Source organism: Pygocentrus nattereri, chromosome 6 (genome assembly GCF_015220715.1).
Source record: "Pygocentrus nattereri isolate fPygNat1 chromosome 6, fPygNat1.pri, whole genome shotgun sequence".
In the NCBI taxonomy this organism is placed as follows: domain Eukaryota; kingdom Metazoa; phylum Chordata; class Actinopteri; order Characiformes; family Serrasalmidae; genus Pygocentrus; species Pygocentrus nattereri.
The window spans coordinates 33,639,576-33,663,903 of record NC_051216.1 but is presented as its reverse complement, the minus strand read 5'-3'; the positions used below and the strand labels follow the sequence as shown (position 1 = coordinate 33,663,903).

General features: G+C 38.2%; 2 protein-coding genes across 7 annotated transcripts in view; one reads left to right on the top strand and one right to left on the bottom strand.

Moving 5' to 3' along the window:
• nalcn (sodium leak channel, non-selective) overlaps positions 1-17,182 on the top strand; it is a 177,778-nt gene extending 160,596 nt beyond the window's left edge. For 3 of the 5 annotated variants that reach the window (XM_017720920.2, XM_017720921.2, XM_037538951.1), the window contains 13 exons: positions 2,302-2,408; positions 2,508-2,582; positions 2,772-2,891; positions 2,976-3,044; positions 4,426-4,574; positions 4,852-4,945; positions 5,232-5,364; positions 8,688-8,803; positions 9,524-9,681; positions 10,865-11,015; positions 11,647-11,796; positions 11,881-11,995; positions 15,554-17,182. In XM_017720920.2, coding sequence (XP_017576409.1) covers positions 2,302-2,408; positions 2,508-2,582; positions 2,772-2,891; positions 2,976-3,044; positions 4,426-4,574; positions 4,852-4,945; positions 5,232-5,364; positions 8,688-8,803; positions 9,524-9,681; positions 10,865-11,015; positions 11,647-11,796; positions 11,881-11,995; positions 15,554-15,696 — 1,580 coding nt within the window. In that variant the 3' untranslated portion in view covers positions 15,697-17,182. The remainder of the gene's footprint in view (positions 1-2,301; positions 2,409-2,507; positions 2,583-2,771; positions 2,892-2,975; positions 3,045-4,425; positions 4,575-4,851; positions 4,946-5,231; positions 5,365-8,687; positions 8,804-9,523; positions 9,682-10,864; positions 11,016-11,646; positions 11,797-11,880; positions 11,996-15,553) is intronic. The other 2 variants (XM_037538950.1, XM_017720919.2) reach the window with 2 other exon arrangements.
• Positions 16,910-24,328, bottom strand: part of si:ch211-168k14.2 (phospholipase D1) — a 46,446-nt gene continuing 39,027 nt past the window's right edge. The window contains exons 25-26 of one of the 2 annotated variants that reach the window (XM_017720922.2): positions 22,650-22,767; positions 16,910-17,864 (exon numbers count right to left, since the gene is read on the bottom strand). In XM_017720922.2, coding sequence (XP_017576411.1) covers positions 17,640-17,864; positions 22,650-22,767 — 343 coding nt within the window. In that variant the 3' untranslated portion in view covers positions 16,910-17,639. The remainder of the gene's footprint in view (positions 17,865-22,649; positions 22,768-24,328) is intronic. The other variant, XM_037538953.1, reaches the window with a different exon arrangement.

The following is a 24,328-nucleotide window of genomic DNA, read 5'->3' as shown; positions in this document are numbered from 1 at the left end:
ACAGTGTTTCAGTCTGAAGATGTTCTGTCTGTTTATAAAGAACTGACTAAAAGAAAGTGACCATTAGTTGTGGTATAAACTTAGACTGAGGGATTGTTCTGCATTCTATAGAGAGAAGGCTCTACCATATTGTGCTAGCTTTCTGCAAAATTCTAATATAGCAATTATTTATATGTACAATCAGTGATAATCTATGTTCTGTCCTTGTCTGTGCATAGACAATACAATAGGTTGTCAGTTTATTAGGTGCACATATTTTGTATCTATTCATTGGCCAGCTGATCTAGTACATGTACCATCTATTTGCACTTTATAGTATAGGTTGATAATTATTAATTGTAGCCTTCTGCTGCAGCGCAATGTACCGACTGATTTCCTAGTTTTACATATTTATGACACTAAATGTTTTCAGATTCTTATACGTTATAAAAAATACAAAGAGAACCGAACTATTTTTAAATGATCATTTCATTTATTGAAGGAAAGAGTTTGCAACATGTATCAAGCATGCAAATAAGTATCTGCCCCTAAAGATTAAAAACTGGTTGTACAGTTTTTAATAGCAACAACTGCAACCAAATGCTTTCTATAACTGTACATCAGTCTATTATATCCTTACGGAAGAATTTTGGCCTTTCCAGAATTAATTATTTTTTTGTTGACTCAGATTTTTTATGTTGATAATATAATTTGTAATGAACACTTTGTATTCATTTAGAAAATAATGCAAAACGGAAGCATTGTCATTCATGGTTTGACATTTCCCCACTGAAGAGACCAATGGCTTGTTTGTGAATAGTTTTGTTGTTTAATCCTAACAGTGTAAAATAACCAACCAAATAACCAGAAAGTAATAGAGAAAAAGTGGTGTCCTTGTATGAGGATAATGGGTTTCTTAGAAAATTTTAAAATGACTTGTATTAATATAAAAACAAGCAATAGGCATTGATATAAAACAACTTGGATAAACTACAGATAAAAACTTGGTTCCTGCAGATAAAAACCCGTGTGCAGTTAAAAACAAAAGAAGTGCATCATCTCTTCATATTTGTTTTTATACCTGTTTATTGTACCTGGGAATCTATGCATCTATAGGTTCTGAATAAAGTAACCTGATTATGTTTTGTTACATCTGTATAGCATACAGAATTCACTATAGACTATAAAATATAAATATTGCCGTGTCCCGCTACTGTAGAACCATGCATGTGGCCTCTGAGAGGGCACTGCGCTAGCAGTAGTAGAGGCTTTATTGTAAATAAGTTGTTAGCTTAAAGATGTGCATGTTCATGCTGGGCTGTGGTGTAGTGAATGCAGTTTTAGTGCCTACCAGGCAGTGACCTGCCCACTTTCTTGGCCATTTAAGCAGCACTGAGTGGCACGTCTCCCTTTCTGCCTGTTTCATAAAAGAGCATTTGCCTTTAAAGCGCAATGTTTCCTGCATCTTATTTTATGGCGATGCTACAATATACTCAGAATTACATAACAGTACGATTATTATTGCGGTGCCAATCTCTAGTTGGTCTAAAAAGTCTCTGCTTTTCTCTAGTGTGAAATATAAAAATGATTTTAAATCTAATGCTAAAAATATACAATAAAATACACAGGCTGTCAAGCCACTATTGGTTTTCAAAGCTATTGTGCATACACTTGTGACATAGATCCATCCTCATAAGATCGTAGTTTAGTTTACAAGATTAGTTTACAGAGAGGTGTCATCTTTTTAAAGACCGTAGCACACATTGTACCACTGATAGCACTAGACAGCAGCCCAGTCTCATCCTCATCAGTCCAAAGTTTGATACAATAGTGCACACATTGTTTCTACACTCTTTGTCCATTTCATCAGATAATCCTATCATAGATCTACCATCAGGCATAACATTATGACCACCTCCTTGTTTCTGTACTCACTGTCCGTTTTATCAGCTCCACTTACTATACAGGTGCACTTTGTAGTTCTACAATTACAGACTGTAGTCCATCTGTTTCTCTGATACTTTGTTAGCCCCCTTTTATCCTGTTCTTCAGTGGTCAGGGGCCCCATGGACCTTCACAGAGCAGGTACAGTTTGGGTGGTGGATCATTCTCAGCACTGCAGTAACTCTGATATGGTGGTGGTGTGTTAGTGTGTGTTGCGCTGGTCTGAGTGGATCAGACACAGCAGTGCTACTGGTCAGAGTACATAAAGCACAGAAGAGCTGAAATGTGATGTCCTCATGTGAGACTGCAGAGTCTTAAGAGAATAGATGTGGTGTTAGGCTTGAAGATCAAAATTCAAAATGCTTTCTTTTTTTGTAGAAAATGGCGGCTTCCGTGCCAAAATGTATGACATCACCCAGCACCCTTTCTTCAAGCGAGGCATAGCAGTGCTGGTTTTAGCCCAGTCTGTTCTGCTGTCTGTTAAGGTAGAAGCACAGCGTCTGCACTAATGAAAATGTAATTAAAATTCATTTTTTTAGTAATCTGAACTGTAAGTGTGTGTCCTTTTTGGATGTGTGTTTCAGTGGGATGTGGGTGACCCAGTGACTGTTCCACTGGCAACCATGTCTGTGGTTTTCACCTTCATCTTTGTCCTAGAGGTAAAGCTGTTTTTCCTTCATGTTTTACATCATAGTCTGTTTTCAAATAATTCTGATAAATATTCACATGACATTTTACTCGTAAGTACAGTGCCCATGCATGAAGCTGCTTTAACACTGTTTTACCTCTAGTTTTGGGAGCATGGTTTAGCCCTAGATGTGATGTAGTTAACTTCTCTATGTTAACAGGTGACTATGAAGCTAATAGCCATGTCACCAGCTGGCTACTGGCAGAGCAGGAGGAACAGATATGATCTGCTGGTCACATCACTTGGGGTCATATGGATCATTTTACACTTTGCTTTACAGGTAAGGAGCAGTTTCACTTAATTGTTTGATTTTGATTTGATTTCTGCTGTTTATGTTGGAACCTTCTGTTTTCCTTTTCCTTAGAATGCCTACACCTATATGATGGGCACTTGTGTGATAGTGCTGAGGTTTTTCACCATATGCGGAAAGCATGTGAGTACAACTTGTTATCAGGTAACATTAGTTGATCCAGTTGTACTACATAGAGCATTCCATAAGCTCACTGAACACCATATGGAAAGAAATCTTCTCCCTCTATCCTCCTTCTCAATCTATCCTCCCTTTTACATACCGTCTTTTTCAGGGACACCTATGCTACTTTCAGCATGACAGCACCAAGCCACATTTTCCATGGGTTACAACAGCATGGCTGAATAATCAGAGAGTGCAGATACTGCAGTCCAGCACTGTCTCCTATTGAAAATGTGTGTCTTATTTAGCTCAAATACAACAACAAAAATCCTGTACATTTGCACAGCTGAAGACTTGTATACACTTTTAAAACTGGATTCGTTTGTGTCTTCAGTCCCCAAAAGTTACTGCAGGCATTGGAAAGAGCATATATTTATAAAAACAATGACGTTCACATAAAATATCAGATAATGTGTTTTTGTAGTTTTCAATGTAATACATATCAAATAGAATTTACTAATCACTGATTTCTGTTTTTATTAGCATTTCATGTACTGTCCCAACGTTTTTGAAATACAAAACATGCAGCCAACAAGTGCTCACCATACACTAGCGTTCAAAAGTTGGACATCACTGTTTTCAATCATGTACAGCTAGTTTTGTTAAAGATACATGTATGAATTAATTATGATGCTAATATTCAGTAGGTTTTAAACAGCTTGTAGAAAGCTGTAAAACATTTGAAGATAAATAGAGCTATAGCTGATAACTGAGAAAGCTGTATAGCATCACAAATGAACATTAGAATCTAGAATTCTTCATATCTGGAAAGTGGGAACCAAATCTCAGTGGTCAAACACAAGCAAAGAGTCATTTTAGATAAAATTTTAATTGATTTCATAACATTTGCTAATTTTACAATGTCATGGCATTTTGTTCACAAAATACATTGTAAATACACCATTGGTTTAGGATTTTGGTGTCTAGTTAATAACATCACAAACTATACTGTGTAAGTTATTGTATAACAATTTTAATATGACTGGTGATTCCAGACTTTTGCACTAGTGTATGTGGAACTTTTTCAGCTTCCCAGGTGTCAACTCAAATGGGGATTTCTCTGAAGAATCTTTTGATTTGTTTTAGTTAAACAGTTTTTGGACACTGATTAAATACTTATATATATATATAATAGTGCAGTTGTATTTATTCTGGGAACTCTTTGTGAGTAGGTCTGTCCAAACCTTTGACTGACACTGTATGTCACTCCATGCATGAAACAATAGTACCTTGGTATAGCAAGCATTTTCAAAAACAAACCAAATTCTTATGTATGATCTCTAAGACAAGCCTATAGTGGAGACGCCTCCCCAGCTGTACTTACACCAGTCTGTGTGTGCAGGTGACGCTGAAGATGCTGCTGCTGACGGTGGTGGTGAGCATGTATAAGAGTTTCTTCATCATTGTAGGAATGTTCCTTCTGCTGCTCTGCTATGCCTTCGCTGGTGTGGTGCTCTTCGGCACTGTCAAATATGGCGAGAACATTAACAGGTAGTGTGGAGGCGATGATTAGCCTGTGTCAGCATGCCTCAGGCGAAATGTGTAACACACTAACAGGCTCTCGTGGTGTTGTGGAAATGATAGGAGTTTTGCAAGTTTCTTCATTAATGCTTGTGGGAAAAGTAAAAAAAAAAAGTGCTGCTGAAGTGCTTGGCTTTCTGTTATTTAGTATGTTGAGAATCACCTTTCAGTTCAGACTGAGTGTGGGTCGATGTACGTGATGGTTTTCCCTGTCAACCACCCTCTCTTTTCTTTCTCTCTGTGTCAGGCATGCAAACTTCTCCACCGCAGGGAAGGCCATCACTGTGCTGTTCCGTATCGTCACAGGTGAAGACTGGAATAAGATTATGCACGACTGCATGGTAAGATGACAGATGACTACCGTTGTACTTGTTCCTGGGTCAAGCCCTTGAGATTTCAGCCACTGTCTCATTGAACAATGGATAATAATGATATGTATAATTTATGATGCATATAAACATCAGAGAAACCCATCTGTGTTTCATTTGACACATTTACTGATTATGCTGCGACGAAAAGTGGCACAGCGGACCATGTCCTTACCAAATTCCCCTGTAGTTGACCTACTCTACTTCTTGACTCCCATGTGTTGAGTGTATGTGTGTGTTTACTGGTGCGGGTCCCCAGGTGCAGCCGCCATTCTGCACGCCGGACAAGCACCGCTACTGGGAGACGGACTGCGGCAACTACGCCGGCGCCCTCATCTACTTCTGCTCCTTCTATGTCATCATCGCCTACATCATGCTTAACCTGCTTGTGGGTACGCTCCACTTCGCCCCGACTCAATTTCCTGTCTCATTTCCTCCTCCATCTGGCATTAGCCCAACTAGCTAATGAAATGCAATAACACGCCTCGATCTCCAACCCCCCACCTGGGTGTATTATTAGCGCCTTTTGTCTTCACACTCATTAAATTTCCTTCTCTTACAGATAGAATAATCTTTCTTTTTTTTAAGGATATTACAGATTAGAATTGGGAGGACATCCCTGCAGAATGTGAATGAGCTGCTGTTGGTTTCGGGTCCAGGCCAACCCTCTATTTTTCTTTACTAATAGGTTATAAACCATTTCAGTGTTTTATTTTTCTGTGTAAAGTCAGCAGTTATAGTTTTGCTATACAGCATTTAAATTACACAATATATGATTAATTAAATAAATTAGTTGCATTTGGAGTCAATTCAATAAATGACACATGGAAAAAAGAAAATGTTTTTCTTTTGCATATCAAGACTTAATGCACAATAATAATTTTTCATCAGATATAAATCTTAATCAAATATCTTCTGTTATACCTACAAACTAAACTTGGTATAAGCTGAAAATTTCCAGTGCACTAGAAAATTTTGTTCTTCCAAAAACAAGTATTCACAAATTATACAGTTATTGCTGGTAACTTTTGGGATAAATTACTGTCAGTGTTACTCTGCAAAAACAATATGTGGAAAGTTTGGACATCCCTGGTCAAACTGCATATTTTGTTGATTTTGGAAAAGAAGCACAACCTCAGTAGCAAACCATTTAAAAAATTTCTACAAATGTTAATGCACATCTACTTTACATTTATTTAATTAAACTTAAAAATACAAAGAAATCAAGTAGTAGTTGTAGCATGGACAAAGGTTTTCACACCTTTCCAGTTGTAAAGTCTCATAACCTAATTGACTTGTTAGGCCCTAATTAACTTGATTAAACTAGTTAGGCAAGTCAAGAATTGTCATTAGGAATTGTCAGCTGATGATAATTCCAGAGCATAATAAATTCTCTGACTCTTCAAACCTTATGCTCCTCACCTCTAAGCAGCTGGCTGAATGTCTGAAGGCAGTAGTGAGCCTGAAAACACAGATCCAAGCATGCAAAAGACAATTTAGATTAGCATGAGGTAGTCTGGCTACAAGTGCTGTACACTGATGAATCACCAAAAGTATGTTTGGAGGAAAAAAGGAGCATTTGATGAAAAGAACACTGCCAACTGTTAAGCGTGGAGTAGGAATCCGTTTTGCTTTGGGGTTGTGTGACAGCCAGTGGCACAGGAAACACTGCACTGAACCACTGTAGATGAAAGAATAGTTTCCACTAAATATGAGCAGAGGCAACACAATCAGTCAAGAAAATGAAGGTGAAAAGAGGCTGGCCTTTACAATAGGACAGTTATCCACACACTTCAAACACTACAAAATCCACCATGAAACTTAAGTCACTTGATTTGAACATCACTGTCTGTGAGTAGATCTTAAACATGAGGCCCAAGAACATTACAGAACTAGATGGTTACTGTAAGGAAGTGTAGGTAACAATTCCCAAAACAAGAACAAAAAGACTCCTAGCTGGCTACAAAAAGTGTTCGCAAGCTGTGATACCTGCCAAAAGGGATGTTACAAAGTACTGACTTAGAAGATTAACCAAACATTTTATTGCATTATTTTCTATTTTTAAGTTAATCAGATATAAATGAACAATTTATTAACACACACACACATTTATATATATATATGTGTGTGTGTGTAATCTGCTCAAAAAAATAAAGGGAACACTTAAACAACACAGTATAACTCCAAGTAAATCAAACTTCTGTGAAATCAAACTGTCCAATTAGGAAGCAGCACTGATTGACAATCAATTTCACAGCTGTTGTGCAAATGGAACAGACAGGTGGAAATTATTGGTGATTAGCAAGACACACTCAATAAAGGAGTGGTTCTGCAGGTGGAGACCACAGACCACTTCTCAGTACCTTTCTGCTTTCTGGCTGATGTTTTGGTCACTTTTGAATGTTGGTGGTGCTTTCACACTCGTGGTAGCATGAGACGGACTCTACAACCCACACAAGTGGCTCAGGTAGTGCAGCTCATCCAGGATGGCACATCAGTGCGAGCTGTGGCAAGAAGGTTTGCTGTGTCTGTAAGCGTAGTGTCCAGAGGCTGGAGGCGCTACCAGGAGACAGGCCAGTACACCAGGAGACGTGGAGGAGGCCGTAGGAGGGCAACAACCCAGCAGCAGGACCGCTACCTCCGCCTTTGTGCAAGGAGGAACAGGAGGAGCACTGCCAGAGTCCTGCAAAATGACCTCCAGCAGGCCACAAATGTGCATGTGTCTGCACAAACGGTTAGAAACCGACTCCATGAGGATGGTATGAGGGCCCGACGTCCACAGATGGGGGTTGCCACAGATGTGCTCGCCAGAGGTAGCCTGAATGCCATTAGATACCGAGATGAGATCCTCAGATTGTGAGACCATATGCTGTGAGACCCTTGTGAGACCATATGCTGGTGCGGATTAGCCCTGGGTTCCTCCTAATGCAGGACAATGCTAGACCTCGTGGCTGGAGTGTGTCAGCAGTTCCTGCAAGATGAAGGCATTGAAGCTATGGACTGGCCCGCCTGTTCCCCAGACCTGAATCTGATTGAGCACATCTGGGACATCATGTCTCGCTCCATCCACCAAAGCCACGTTGCACCACAGACTGTCTAGGAGTTGGCGGATGCTTTAGTCCAGGTCTGGGAGGAGATCCCTCAGGAGACCATCTGCCACCTCATCAGGAGCATGCCCAGGCATTGTAGGGAGGTCATACAGGCACGTGGAGGCCACACACAATACTGAGCCTCATTTTGACTTGTTTTAAGGACATTACATCAAAGTTGGATCAGCCTGTAGTGTGTTTTTCCACTTTAATTTTGTGTGTGACTCCAAATCCAGGCCTCCATTGGTTAATAAATTTGATTTCCATTGATTATTTTTGTGTGATTTTGTTGTCAGCACATTCAACTTTGTACAGAACAAAGTATTCAATGAGAATATTTCATTCATTCAGATCTAGGATGTGTTATTTGAGTGTTCCCTTTATTTTTTTGAGCATATATATATAGATATATATATATATATATATATGTAAAATCACACACTTCGCTGCAAAGGTTTGTTAGAGCTTGCAAAGGTTATTTATTACATTACAGCTACCACAAAGTCCGAAATTACTGTATATATCAGTTAGATTTAATATATTTTTAGCCAAGATAGCATGATTTTGCCACAATATAATTTCCTTCCACATTCAACATAATCACACTTTTCCTTGCCTTACTTCAGCTATCATTGTGGAGAACTTCTCTTTGTTCTACTCCACGGAGGAAGATCAGTTGCTAAGCTACAACGACCTGCGTCACTTCCAAATCATTTGGAACATGGTGGATGACAAACGAGAGGTAGGCGGGCAGCGGAGGTGTCCCATTGATCCAAGCTGGGTGTGTTGATGAGTGTGTGTGCGTTCTCCGGAACGATACTTTGTCTGCAAATGAGGTTGTTGTAAGCACTGACGGTTCTCACCTCCAGATTAATGGGAGTTATTACTGTCTGTCACAGATAGAGAGAAGGAGACGACACCTTCATTAGCAACTTTATTGAGAACAGGAGAGAAAGGTGTCAACAAACATCCAAAGAGCAGCTGTAGGCTTGCCTGGAGGTGTTACAGTCTTTCTTTGCCAGTAATGAATAAATCGGCTGAACTAAACTAGAACTACAATTGCATGATTTTTACTAGGTCTTTTCTCAATCGTGGCATGAGGAGGCTGAACTACTAATGACCAACTGCTAGCATGCTGGTTTGTGTATTACAGCAACCAAATTAACCCTAGATGTTGGCTACTTAGTTTGCTGTAAAGGAAGTACCCAATTTAGTTGTCTGGCGGTACAGGGTTAGAAATGTGTTGAGAGCCCTCAATATAGTTTGCAAACTCCTTTCAGATTCTTAACAAGTCTTAATCAGCCTTTTCAGGATAATTTTGCTGAAAACATCATTTGCTAAATAGAATACAGCATGACCTTTGAGTTAATCTAGGGTTAGTGTGTCTGTTACTCCTTATAGTTCTGGTTTGAAATTTGAACAAGCATGCAGGTGAAACTGAGATACATGCGATATTTGGCAGGGTGTGATCCCCACCTCGCGGGTGAAGTTCTTGTTGCGGCTGCTGAGAGGCCGGCTGGAGGTGGACCTGGACAAAGACAAACTGCTCTTCAAGCACATGTGCTATGAGATGGAGCGGCTGCACAATGGAGGAGATGTCACCTTCCATGATGTCCTGAGGTAGCCATGTGCCACGCAGCTGGGATAGATTAATAATAATGATAATAATAAGCTTAATTGATACACCACCATTTCTATACTGTCATACAATTTGGGCAACCCTGGTCAGATTACACTTTGCTAATTTTCTAAAAGAAACTTACTGAGGGGAAAAAAGAGTGGCCTTTGAAAAATTATGGCACATTTTCTATTTCATGTCATTTTCCAAAATGTTTACCTCTTTTAAAAACAACAAAACATGTTATTTGTCTGGGAGTGTTCAAACTTTTGCATATAACTGTATGCTGCTTTATAGACAAAAGAAGCAACTATGATAACTTCATAATACTTAACTTTTGAAAGGATTACAATAGAGAGCTGCTCAGTTTTATGGCGATGATTCTAAGAGATTTGCCCCCAGTGGTGACTAGTTTGAATTTAGGACCATTAGAACTCCAATAATGTAGGAGGTTATGTTACTTTACTTAGCCTGTAATATAGATATGGGCTTCAAGTCCACCTTAAAGGGCCTATATCCTGTTTTTTATTCTAGATTTTCCCACAGCTCCATTTATGACATGCTGGTGATTTTATTTACCAAAAAAAGTCATTATATACTTTACATGACCATTTTCCAACATCTCTTAATCCATTAGAATTAAACAGACTGTTTTGTTGCTGTGCCTTTAAATTGACTCTGACTTGACCTGTATTGTGCTTCATTTACAGAGCAGTCCAAACTTCTTATAATTTCAGTGTGAATAGGTAGAGCTTATTCACCTTTTGTAGGCTGATTAAGCTGTAAACATGTAAACTCATCTTGATAAGGTTGTTCTTACAGCTTTTTTCTATATAGTCACTGTATGGACTGGAGAATGAACATTTTAAAACTTAACGCAATGTTTACATACTACATTAAAGTTTACAGTTTTCCATGAGATGTGCTCTGATTCTCCATTCCCACCGTGTCCTCACAATGATAGTCATCACATGACATTTTTGCTTGAGTGAGGACCATAAAAATGGTCCTCACTTGAGCATGTTGTTTTCAACACAAATTACAAATTAGAGCAGAAAAAATGGTTAAAGTTAGGTTTAGGTGTCATTATTTGGCTTCAGTAATACAAAAATCAACAGAAACCTATGGATGTCCTCAAAAGTATAGCAAGTCAAACGTTTGTGTGTGTGTGTGTGTGTGTCTCAGCATGCTGTCATACCGCTCAGTAGACATCAGGAAGAGTCTGCAGCTGGAGGAGTTACTGGCCCGGGAGCAGCTAGAGTACACCATTGAAGAGGAGGTAGCCAAGCAGACCATCCGCATGTGGCTGAAGAAGTGCCTCAAACGCATCCGAGCTGTAAGTCCACACATACACTGCACAACATAACCCTCACGTATTCTCCATCCTCACCTTTGCTGCAGGCCATTTCTCTACCTTACTTTACCATAAAGTGATAATTTGATGAAAAATAAGAATACACAGTGGTCCCCTTATTCCAATTATAAATCAGTCAAAACATGCTTGGTGTCTGGAGTTTGCTTATTTAGTTTTTTGGACTGGAGCTACAAGGATAATTTAGCTAACAAATAATGGAAGCGTACATATGCACTGATAAACCCCTGGTGGTTGAGGTTTAGGATGATTGCACTTATTTATACTGCTTCTGCCATTTTTCCAAACACTACATTTTCCTTTCTCTGGAGCATAATTAGATTTTCTCTCTGGATAAGACACTCACTAAAATAAATAAGGGCGGCACGGTTGCGTGGTGGGTAGCGTTGTCGCCTCACAGCGAGGAGGGCCTGGGTTCGATTCCCCTTTCATCACCCCTAAACATACTGGATGGACAATTGCTGCTTTAGTTTTTGCACAGGCATAATTAAATTAATGTAGTGAAGATGATGCACATTAAATTAGAAGTTGTCTTATGCTGATTCAGATGCTGTGTTGTATGCTGGCCGATGAGCTGTTGCACATGCACTTTCAGAAGCAGCAGCAGTCATGCAGTATCATCCTGAGTCTGCGTGAGAGCCAGCAGCAGGACCTGCGGCGCCTGTTGAATCCCCCCAGCATTGAGACCACTGTCCCCAGTGATGATGCAAATGCTAACAACCAGGACAACCCCACACAGCCAGAGGTACCTCACACACACCCACCCACTCAACAACCTGCACTTCAACAGGCGGTCGATTTAATGGCTGTTCTTTGTGTCTTTGCCCAGCAGAACAGCGGCCTGCAGACACTGCTGAGCCCCACTCTGTCAGACCGCAGTGGCTTCAGGCAGGACTCAGGTGATCGGCCCCAGAGAAAGCTGGGCCAGTGGAGACTGCCCACAGGTCAGATATCTCACAAAAACACTCATAGATCTTTCAGCGCCTCAAATCCATTAGATTTTTTTGTGCATGACAACAGATTCACTTGATTCTAAAAGTGATAAAATACTGCATGAAAATATCAATAATAATAAATATAGCTGCAGGCGACAATCTGTGGGATCCAAGCACCAGGAAGACATTCAGGAGTAAAGTAGTGGCCCCTGGTCGTAGAATGCAGCACATCTTTAGGCCTTTAAGAAAGATCTCCTTTTTGCTATGATTAAGACCACTAAACCACAACTCAGTTTAACATCCATGACAGGGATTCGAGCCGACCCTAGAGTTCAAAGGCGAAGGCTCACATGGTGAGCCACAAGACATCTGTGGCACAACTGTAGTCTTCGAAACTATTTATTGAAAGGAAGCAACAAGGAATCATGCCTGATTTTAGGACAACATAATAGCTTAAACAGATTTCATGTCTCTGGACATAGAAGGCAGCAAATTGTATTTTTAAGAAAGACCCTTCCTTAAGATTAAGATAATTAAGTGTGTGCTCACAACAACTACTACAGTACCATCTGACATATGCGACATGGAATTTAACCCACGACCTTATTCTTCAAAGTCGGATGTTTTCATGTTTGAACTACAAGTGGCCCTAGCAGAAATGTTTGAGAGAATTTATCAGTACAGACCAATAAGGAACCAAGCACCATTTTCAGAATTAGTTTCCACCTTGCAATTACTTTGACTATTGAGGAATATAATTCCAAATGAAATCATAATACATTGTCAGTTTCTCATTTTCTATATTTGTGTCAAATTTGGTTATATTCAGATAATTATTGGTGTATTTTTCTGCCTTTTATGGCAGAATAAGCCAATCCACACCAATTTATTCAAAATGTTCAGCCACACTGTGCTTAAAAGTCATTGCAATCACAAGATTGCAAAATGAAATTTAATTTAAACTCAATTAGTAAGAAATGTCTATTCTCCATCTTTTTTCAACTGTGATATTACTGAAAGTTTTTTTTAATTCATATTTGTAAAACAATTTAGGCTTAGGCTTAGTGGAAAACATAACATAACTTGCTTAAAGACATACAGTGTAAAGATTTCCATGTATATGTCAACAATGACATGTGCAGTTACTGATTTGACTCCCTCTTGTAGCCAGAGAAAAACTGTTGCTCTGAATAAAATTAGCTGAAATCAAATAATAGGATTTCCTGTACAGTACAACCTACACATACTTGCAAAGTGACAATTCTCATTAAGATGCATAATTTGAAACAATTGTCATGTTTTTATTGTTTATATTCTTAGACAAGAATAATTACATTTTAGATTTTGGCAGTAAGTTGAACATTGATATTACATTGTAGATTGTTGGCAATCTAATTGAGCACTGTAAGAGCCAACTTAAGCCAATTCAAGCCAAATCTCATACGTTCCCTCAGCTGATTATTTTCGATGTATATATCATTTTTGGTCACAATCGGAGCATAAGTGACAAATTTGTGGTCCCCTTCATCTGACTAGGCTGGACTGATTGATCGATAACTTGCAATAAAATTGTGCTTAAAGGGCAAGATTTTTAAAGTAATTATTGATTTTGAGACTTTGATGGTTGTTTAGAGAGAAAGTTTGAGACGTTGCAAAAACATTTCAGCAAGCAGTATGAAAACATCGGTTTTCAGACTCTGATGATTTACAGAAAAACAAGAGTTTTTAAAAAGACTTGTATAAGCAAAATTGCTGGGCTCAGTGGAATACATAAAATTCCTTTGCCGCAAGATAGATAGATGTAAAGACTATGACCATAAGTATGTTTGAAGTCATAAATTTTATTTAATGCTGATGCTTCCTCTGCTGGGCCGAAAAGATACTGCTTTTATTAATTGTGTGGCCAACCTGGGTTTAAGTCAAATTTCCACACTTCATGTGCAATTTTGTCAAATTTCCATATTTCCTGTGCAATTTTGTAACATATATTTGCAGTGTTTTAGATGGTAATGAGTTGTGTAATTTGAAACCACTATATTTTATTCATAGAAGAATATAATGACATTTTAATACTTATGCACTAGATTAAGTATTGTACGGGCTTATGACAGTCAATTTAAATGAAACTTTGCATTTTTTCTCAGAAAATAGTCATGTACAAGTTTACCAAGATTTATCACAATCACCTAAAAAACTAAAGAATCTATAGCTCCCTAAGTCAGAAAAAGCCAGGCTGAACAGATTCATTGGTGTCTAATGGCTGTTCTTTGCAATAAACTCAAGGTTTTTTAACCAAAATTTAAACGATTGTCTTAAAATCCACAGACTATGATTTTTTTGACACCAAAAACATGAGGATTGGGTGAAAATTGTAGGACTAGTTTACAAAAGTAGTTTTTGCATATTATACAAATTAGCTTTTTTTTAAAGTAGGCCGGAGCTTAATGGTCCAAATTACAAAGTTGTTTTGTTGGACCTAAAGACCTGCTAAATGTTGATTGGCTGACAGCAAGCCATGAATTTCAATATATCAAATTGTCCTTCAAGATTCACTCATAGTCTGTTGAGTAGATGCTACATGCCAAGTTTCAGCTCGATTGGATGCACGGATGCTGAGAAAGTTAATTGGCAATGGCCCCGCCCCCTAAAGGCATATGCCCATCAAAATTGGTAGGCTACCAGAGAATGTGGTTCTAAATGTGTCTGTCAAGTTTCAGTGTTGAAGGCAAAAGCATTCTCCACGTATGGAGCTTTAAATTAATTATGAACTATGTCAGAAGGGTTAATTAGCATATGGCAGCCAACTTGTTTAGAAAAGTCAAGATGTTTTTAATAATTATTGAGAATGAGACTCTTCTGAACTTTTTGATATCAGAAAATTGAAGATTTAGTGAAAATCCAAGAACTATTTCCCAAAAGTAGGTTTTGCATATTATGCAAATTAGCAAAAAATCTAAATGGGCGGAGCTAAGTGGTCCAAATTGCAATGTTGTTTGGCATGACCCAAGGAATCAGACAAAAAAAAGAATTTTGACTCTACACATCATGGTGTAGGAATTATGAAGCAAAACATGCTTTGCTGCTCTATAGCGCACATTAATTTTAGAGAGTAAATCAATGTCCCTCACAGCACCACCATCCATGTGATGTTTAACTGCTTTTTTAAATCAACCTTACATTGTTTAGCTTATAGTCTGATCCTCCATGCTGGTGTATAAATACACAGGCTCTCTGTGGGGTCATTAAGAAATGGTATAGCTGGTTAAATTGGATTTTGTGATGAAGTGCAGATTATAAATCATCACAGTAGACCAGAAAATACTGAGACAAGAGTAAGCATTATGGTTGCATTTACACAGGCAGTAGTAATGAATATTTTGGGGGTCTGTAAAAACTTCACCCTGCATAAACACATGTATGCTGTTAAAGACTTTTTATATATTCTCCTTATTAGTTTACTTTCACCATGTCAGTAACTAATAATCATATACCTGCTTTCAAACCTTTTTAATACTGTTATTCATTCTCAGCATTCACGCCGATTTGTGTGCTTGGCTTCTTTCTCAGGGCGCACTAGTGTTAAGTCCATGGTGTGCAAGATGAATCCAGTTAGTGATGAAGCCTCCTCTGGATCTGAGGTCAAAAAGTGGTGGACTCGACAGCTGACTGTGGAGAGTGATGAGAGTGGCGATGACCTCATTGATATTTGAGGTTCTGTAGCATCAAACATGCATGTGCACAGAAACTCTAGTATACACAGTCAGAGGCCTTTTTGCTGGTTCACTGCCAGCTGTGCGTCAGTGTAATACTCAATATGACCTAACTATTTAAGGAATGTGATAAACATTTTAAAAGCTGGGGAGAGATGTGCATTTAAATGTAACATTTTATGCATTGATCAAGTATGCAAATCTAGAAATAATTATATTACATTTGGCTGTGCCTCTGCCAAAAGCTATAGCATTTTGTCTCAACTGAAATTTCATATTAACATCACATACTGCTTACAAGGCCCTTCTGAAAGCAGTTTGCCATCTGTGTTTTAAAAGGCAGTTATCCACATTTAGTTGTAATGAAATCATTACAATTTATGCTTAAAGGGGAATTCCACTGATTTTCCAGAATTCCTACCTTATTAAATTGGTATGGTGTAAACAGAGTAATTCAGAGTGATGTGAAATTCTAGAGAAACTACCTGACTCAGAATCATTCACTGTGGTCACAATAGGTACCAGACATTAAAAAGCATTTAAGGTTTTAGAAGCATTACTCACAGAAAGCTGTTGCGAGGATTGGATGCCAATATGCTGCTTGATGCCTGAGAGATTGTTTTAACAATGGTTAAAGTTTCAGCATAAAACACATTTAATATAAATTCATGAAGAAGCGATTCATGCAAAACGAGCACTGTATAAGCAAAACAGTGCACAAATTTTCACCACTACCACTTTTATTAACACTATTAACAACTTTACATACATCCAAAATTCATAGGCCATGTGGAGCTACACTGGTCAATGCACACAGCAAATAAATGATTGAATTCTGCCAAAAATAAAAAGGTGGAATTTCCCTTTAATGTCAGTAATAGAAATTTATACTTGACAAAGTTAAGGATCTGATGTTTCTTTATATTCCGCTATTAGTGAGCACCTATCTGTATCTAGGGAACAATGTTTCTGCTGGCAGAAGATCTTTACAAGCTTCTTTATCAATAATGTAAAGAGCAGCTGCTGTGCGCCCTCAGGATGTATTATGTAATGTAACAGAATCCTAGTTTCAGACCCAGATGCAGTGTTTATGGGAACAGAGCTTTAGTGCCACCAGATGTTCTCATACAGCTGACCCAACTCAACACAAAAGCCATAGTGTGTTTCTCATTTGGTTTGTTTTTGGGCCAGTGTCTTTCTTTTTTCCACAATGTTTTGAGTTGCTCATGGGTTTATAAAAAATGTTTGTTCAGCATAATTACCTTGTGTTGTGATACAGTGGGCAAACAGTCTTCAAACTGCACATCTGTGCAGACAAGACAGTGAATGTACCTCTGTTCTTCTGTGTCTCTGTGAATGTGTAAAATCTTAAAAGTACTACGAAGATATTTAATTTATAAACATGAATCTATTTTGTAAAATAAAATAGTTTGTATGTATTCTGTGATTTTAAATGAATATTCAATAATAAAGCCTGTCACTAGTATGTTCTGTAGTGTTGTTATTTGTTTGCAATATTGCCTGTAGCAATGTTGGTGTAATTACTAAATTATTAGAGACAAAGATTAAAAAAGCTTTATTCATGGTCAGTATGTGGTTAGTTTACAAATGTCATTAATTTATTTACATTCATTTTTCAGACGTGTTTTTTAATCTTCTCACAAGGCTCATATTAAACAGAGAAGAAGGCTGAAGTGAATGAGAAGCATGAGGCCATTATTGGCAAGCTGAGGAGTTTCAAAAGCTATATTTAAAGCCAGCTTAAAGCCAGAGGTAGTTTTAACATCTATGCCATATGTTTTTATTTTTGTCTCTAAACAGAAAGAAAACAAAGCTGAATTGTAAACATACATCACCACTGACAGTTAATTATATATTAGGTATGTACATTTTGAAGAGACCCTGAAGTTTTACTGTAACATGTTACTACATTTCCCATAAGGCTATGTCCACAGCTCCATGGGCATGATACCCTCTTTAGAGTTTAAAGAAGGAAAGAGGTTCTCCTCAGACAGGAAGTAGAAGGGGAACTGGACCAGGAAGCCACGTACCTTCCTGAGTTCGGCGCAAGCCTGGATGGGGTCTTCAGTTGCCATGCAGGAGCGAGACATGTACTCCCTCAGGATCTTATAGTTCTGCACTGCATCTGTAGGTAAGCATCGGAACACCTGTGCACACAACAACAAGACTTATTTACATACTATATCTTTAAAGGGGAAACGTCTGTTGTGAAACAGTACACTGTAGAGAAATATCCTGTCAAACGTCCATTAAGTGCAAGTTATTCATTGTTCAGCAGAGTTAAAAAAAACAAAAAAAAAAAACAGAAAAGACATACCACAAAATCAAATCACAACAAGCTAACTTCCATTTTACTATATAGGCTGTAAATATGTCTCAGTATGTGCTGATGTCCTAATGTAGGCTAAAAAATATAAATGAAAAAGACTGCTTTAAGCTTAAGCTCAGTTATAGCAGCTTTTCTCATATCTCTGGCAGAAAACTTTGGCTGAACTCAGCTTCTCATTCACCAGCTTCTTGTTTGAATTTTCGTTTTTAGTGTTTCAGTTTCGTTGCAGAGTAAATGCATCCGGAAACTAGCTGGAATGATCATGAATGCAAATAAGTCAGTTTGTCTCCAAATCACTGATGTTTGTCTTAAATCTTTCTCTTTGCCTTTTTGTTACCTACTAGCTAGTTTGAGACTGCTGCATGCATTGACAGTATTAATTTACATTTACAGCATTTAGAAGACGCTCTTAACCAGAGAGACTTGCAAGAAGTGCCTTGTCTATCTAGAGAAAGTATCTTTGCAAGTTACCAATAGGTTAGAGAGAAAGTCCTGAGCTCAGGTACTGCTAGAAACAAAGTCATTGTTGATATTCAGAGTTAAAGGTTGGTGAATTAGCAAATGTAGGCTACATTGACTTCAGCGTTTAGGACTATTTATTGTCAAAACTGTGTAATACTGATCAGCAGAGCTTTATTTAACTACAAAGAAGAAATGTTTTATTTTTCAACTATAAATCTAATTCTTCTGTGGAGGTGCATGTCGCCAACTACTGGTTTAGTATTTACACTGTGTTTACAATTTACGTTTATTACAACTTCCATTCTCTACTTTAAATTTGTATATATATATATATATATATATATATATATAAAAAAAACAAAAAAAAACGCAGCACTTTTTTTCCCCCCACAATTCCGTCTTAGAAGTTGGTTACATTTTTTTGCTCAATCACAATCCAAGTAATCCCGAACACATTCAGTGATGTCCAGGTCTAGAGTGCCAAGTCCACTGTTTTGAGAACTGTGGACGAAACCAGTCCTGCGTGTTCGTTGATGCAAAATAAATGAGACGAGTAGATCAGACTGAAGTGAAACAAACGGTTTTATTACAGAATTCTGGAGAGGTTACAAACAGAGAACATGCATCATGTATCTCCCAAGTAAGCTCTGACCCCTTCTCATCTGACTCCCTTTTTATAGTCGCATGACCGCTCCTTCCTTACCCAAGATATCAGTAGATTCCATCAAGCCTCCAAATGTGTGTGTTAGGCCATCTCACCAATCCACATCATAAAAGTTTAAGGATGCGCTCGAGACGTGAGCGCGTCTGCAAGGTCAGCTTAAGGTATTCCCTGTGTTTACCAACTCCCCCTGTTTTCCAGACAATGGCTCTGCTTATCTGTGTGCTATCTGTCTGCTTATCTGTGTGCTGTGTGCTAATCCCAGGGTCTACTACTATTAGCTTCGAGGTATTTCCTGTTATCTGACGTCCTTGTGTATTCCACCATTAGTCAGCACAAAGCCTTATGTGCTGGCTCTTAGCTCTTAGAATTGTACAATATAACCATTAAGCTTTCAATGCTAGACATAATACATCTTAAAAAGTAATATGAACAATACTAAGGCTAATAATTCCACAGAACCTAGCCAGTAATGGCTCTGTAAAGGCTTCTTGACTGCTATAAGACTCATAATGTTGAGCTGTCTTCTGTGGATGGATGGACAGAAAACACCTGTGGACTTTTTTTTTCACATTAAAAGCACAACTGGAGCTTGATTTTTCTCCTGTCTCTCAAAGCTGTAGGTTTTGAGTACTATTTTAGTTAACAGGAACATTTTTGATGTTTTGGTACCAGGTCTTGCACAGTTGTTAGTTCCATTTTTCTTATTTTTAAAACGATTATTTGATCTTCATTTGAAACTCCCATTTTCACTTCTTTGACTTTGTTATGGCAGTGGATTAACTTGTATCCAATCTCCTCAAAATATATATCTTGAAAAATGTATAGGTTGTGCTTAGTTTAGTTTAGTGTTAGTGTTATTAATGAAGAAGCTTTAATTGATACAGTGAGTCATCTCAAATCATCCACTTGCAGTCTTGATACATTACCAACCAAGTTTTTAAAAAATGTCTTTTCCTCAATATTAATGAACATTCTTCAAATAGTAAATTGCTCACTCATGTCAGGTGTATTTCCGAGTGCATTAAAAACTGCAGTTGTGAAGCCTCTCTTGAAAAAGAAAACTCTAGATACAAGCCTGTTAAATAATTATAGACCAATTTCTAATCTACCATTCATTGGAAAAATAAATAGCACAAAAAAATAAAAATTGTCTTCAAACAAATTATGCACTTTCTATCCACAAATAGATGTCTAGACAAATTTCAGTCAGGCTTCCGACCTAATCATAGTACTGAGACTGCACTAATTAAGGTTATCAATGACATTCGCCTAAATACAGACTCAGGAAACATGTCTGTTCTACTACTGCTCGATCTCAGCGCTGCCTTTGACACCATTGACCACAAAATTCTCATAGATAGACTTGAGAACTGGGTTGGACTCTCAGGAACTGTCCTAAAATGGTTCAGTTCATACCTTCAAGGAAGGAACTTCTTTGTGGAAATGGAAGGTAATGTTTCTGAGACTGTGCCAGTGACCTGTTGTGTACCCCAGGGTTCAATTCTTGGGCCACTCTTATTTAATTTATATATGATTCCTCTAGGTGAAATCATGCATACTTATGGGATATCTTACCACAGCTATGCAGATGACACTCAGATCTACATGGCTCTCTGCCCAAATGACTACGGTCCCCTAGACTCACTGTGCAAATGCCTTGAGCACATAAACAAATGGATGAAACACAACTTTCTGCAGTTGAATAAAGATAAAACAGAGATTATTTTATTTGGGAATAGCAATGAAAGACACAGACTAGCTGCCTATCTAGATTCGAGAGGCCTAAAATCTAAAGAACTAGTACGTAACCTTGGTGTACAAATGGACTCTGATCTCACTTTTAACAGTCATGTCAAAGCTGTCACCAAATCAGCTTTCTATCACCTCAAAAACATCAACAAAATCAGAGATTTTCTGGCTAAAGCAGACCTGGAGAAACTCATCCACGCCTGTTTCTGGTAGGATTGATTACTGTAATGGGCTCCTAACTGGACTCCCAAAAAAGACAATCAAACAGCTTCAGCTGATTCAAAACGCAGCTGCCAGAGTTCTCACTAGGAGTAAAAGAAGGGAGCACATCACTCCTATCCTTAAATCCCTACACTGGATACCAGTATGTTACAGGATAGACTTTAAGGTACTATTACTGGTCTATAAATGTCTTAATGGTGCAGGACCAGTATATTTATTAGATATGCTCCAGCAATATGAGCCGGGCAGAACTCTCAGATCATCAGGAACTGGTCAGTTAGTGCAGCCTAAGGTAAAAACTAAACACGGAGAGGCGGCATTTAGCTACTACGCTGCTCTGAAATGGAACCAGTTGACAGAGAGCATTAGAAGAGCCCCAACACTGAACACTTTTAAATCCAGAATGAAAACCTTCATGTTTGAGCAGGCCTTTAGCTCAGTTTAATCCACTTTTATCCTGTAACGGCACTCTTATCCTCATTCATTTAACTTCTTTTATATCTATTGTTTTAATCATGTTTATTTTTATTCTAATTTTTTATCTCCTTCTTTTAAATTTGATTAACTTCTTTTAAATCTATTGTTTTAATTGTTTTTTTAAAATTTTTTAATTTACATAAATTTTATTTTATTTACATTAATTACATTTTTCTGTTTTTTTTCATTTGTAAAGCACTTTGAATGACCGTTGTGTATGAAAGGTGCTATATAAATAAACTTGCCTTGCCTTGCCTTATAGCTGTTTGACTGGAAATTAAATGAATATAGGGCGATATCTGACTTTGTATAGAACATAATGTAAGAAATTTCTCTGAGGTAGCTTTTAGAGCAGGGGTGCACAACTACTGTCCTAAAGAACCAGTTACCAACACAAATTGATGACTGCCCTACACACTAAACCTGACAAATAACAGATAACTGGAATCAGGTATATTTGAGCAGGTTAAATGACCAAATTGCTGTGCTCTTCAGAACTGGAATTATGCACCCCTATTTTAGAAGCATTCAGCATTCCTATCACCACCTCCATGAACAATTCTGACTACGTTTCTCTAGAACAGTGCATTTCACATCAAACCACTCTGAATGTTTGCATCTTAGATATTAAATTATTCAAAAAAAATGTTGAAAAATGGGGGAAAAAAAATCATGTTTAGGCAATTCAACATCAGTCTTGCCTGCACTAGCAGAGAATGCATGTCAGCTGCATAATAATACAGGACATAAGAGCAATTTGATTCTAACTTAATAAGTGAATCAAACAATTCCACATGCAAAAAAAGTGTTCGTTTCATGTGTCCTCTTTAAAGCCCTGGCACAAACAGATCACACAGCAAAGCAGTCTGTTGGACAGAGTGCAGGTAAAGAATTTAATGTATTGATTAACTAATCCCATTTTTTTACCTCAGTGATGAAAGGGTACATGCTTTAAGAAACAACCAAAGGGTTTAACCAATTGGAGCGTGTTGAAAGTGTTTCCACCATTCCATTAAACAGATTATTCACCTTGTCGTAAACACTGGCATTCCTCGCTGCAGTCACCATCCAAATCTCCTTGTAGAAGCGATCACTGATGGGGTCACTGATGTCCACGCTGTAGTCTCCTATCAGCCCGAGCACAAGCCTAAAAACACATTTTCAAGGCAAGTTATACATCATGCCAAGTTCTCTTTACTCATTTTTCAAACAACACACCAAAATGAGCATACTTTTTATTGAAGAGACATTCTAGTGAAAAATTAAATAGCAAAGGGATTTAAAGACTTAAATAGCACTGGGATTTATTTTACCAAACTGATTCCATCAAAATGTCTGTTTCAACTAGTCACTGTGTCCATTATATAACAACTGTTACATTATAACAATTGTTACATTTTATTGTAAATTTTAGATTAGAAAAATAAGTGTGTTTATGTATACCATACACACACACACACACACACACACACACACACACATTATGACCACTTCCTTGTTTCTACACATTGTCCATTTTATCAGCTCCGCTTACTTACTAGGTGCACTTTGTAGTTCTACAATTACAGACTCTAGTCCATCTGTTTCTCTGCATACTTTGTTAGCCCCATTTTACCCTGTTCTTCAGTGGTCAGGACCCTCAAAGAGCAGGTACTACTTGGGTGGTGGATCATTCTGAGCACTGCATTAACACTGACATGGTGGTAATGTGTTAGTGTGCGTTGTGCTGGTCTGCCAGCCAACAGTGTCCTGTGACCACTGATGAAGGACTAGAGGATGACCACAACAGCAATAGATGAGCTACTGTGTCTGACTTTACATCTACAAGGTGGACTGACAAGGTAGGACTGTCTAATGGGGCAGTTGGGGTAGTCGTGGGCTGGAGGTTAGGGAACTGGCCCTGTGACCAGAAGGTCGCCGGTTCGATCCCCAGCACCAACTGAGGTGTCCTTGAGCAAGACACCTAACCCAACTGCCGGGCGCCGTGGATAGGGCTGCCCACTGCTCCGGGCAAGTGTGCTCACTGCCCCCTAGTGTGTGTGTATTTCACTTCACGGATGGGTTAAATGTGGATGGGTTAAATGCAGAGGTGGAATTTCCCCAGTTGTGGGATTTAACAGAGTGAACAGTGAGTGGAAACTTTAAAAAAAAAAAAAAAAAAGTGGTCTGATCCACTCATGCCAACACAACACACACTAACACTACCACCACGTTAGTGTTACTGCAGTGCTGAGAATGATCCACCACCCAAATAGTATCTGCTCTTAGAGGGTCCATGGGGTCCTGACCACTGAGTATGCAGAGAAACAGATGGACCACAGTCTGCAATTTTAGAACTACAAAGTGCACCTATATAGTAAGTGGAGCTAATAAAATGGACAGTGAGCACAGAAACAAGGAGATGGTCATAATGTTATGCCAGATTGGTGTATATAAGGTAACTAGATTCAACAACTCAAATGCCCGATTCAACAATTAATTGATTCAATTCACTGACAGGAGATTATCCTTGGTACTAAGGTTGGAGTTAGGTGGTACTTTTGTGATTTTGTAATGCTGTATTGTGAATATGATTCAACCAGATTCTTATTTGTATAGCGCTTTTTATAATGGACGTGGTCACACAGCAGATTTACAAAAATGCAGGTTCAAGCTCCTAATGAGCAAGCCATGGGTGACACTGGCCAGAAACACTCCATTGTGTCCAT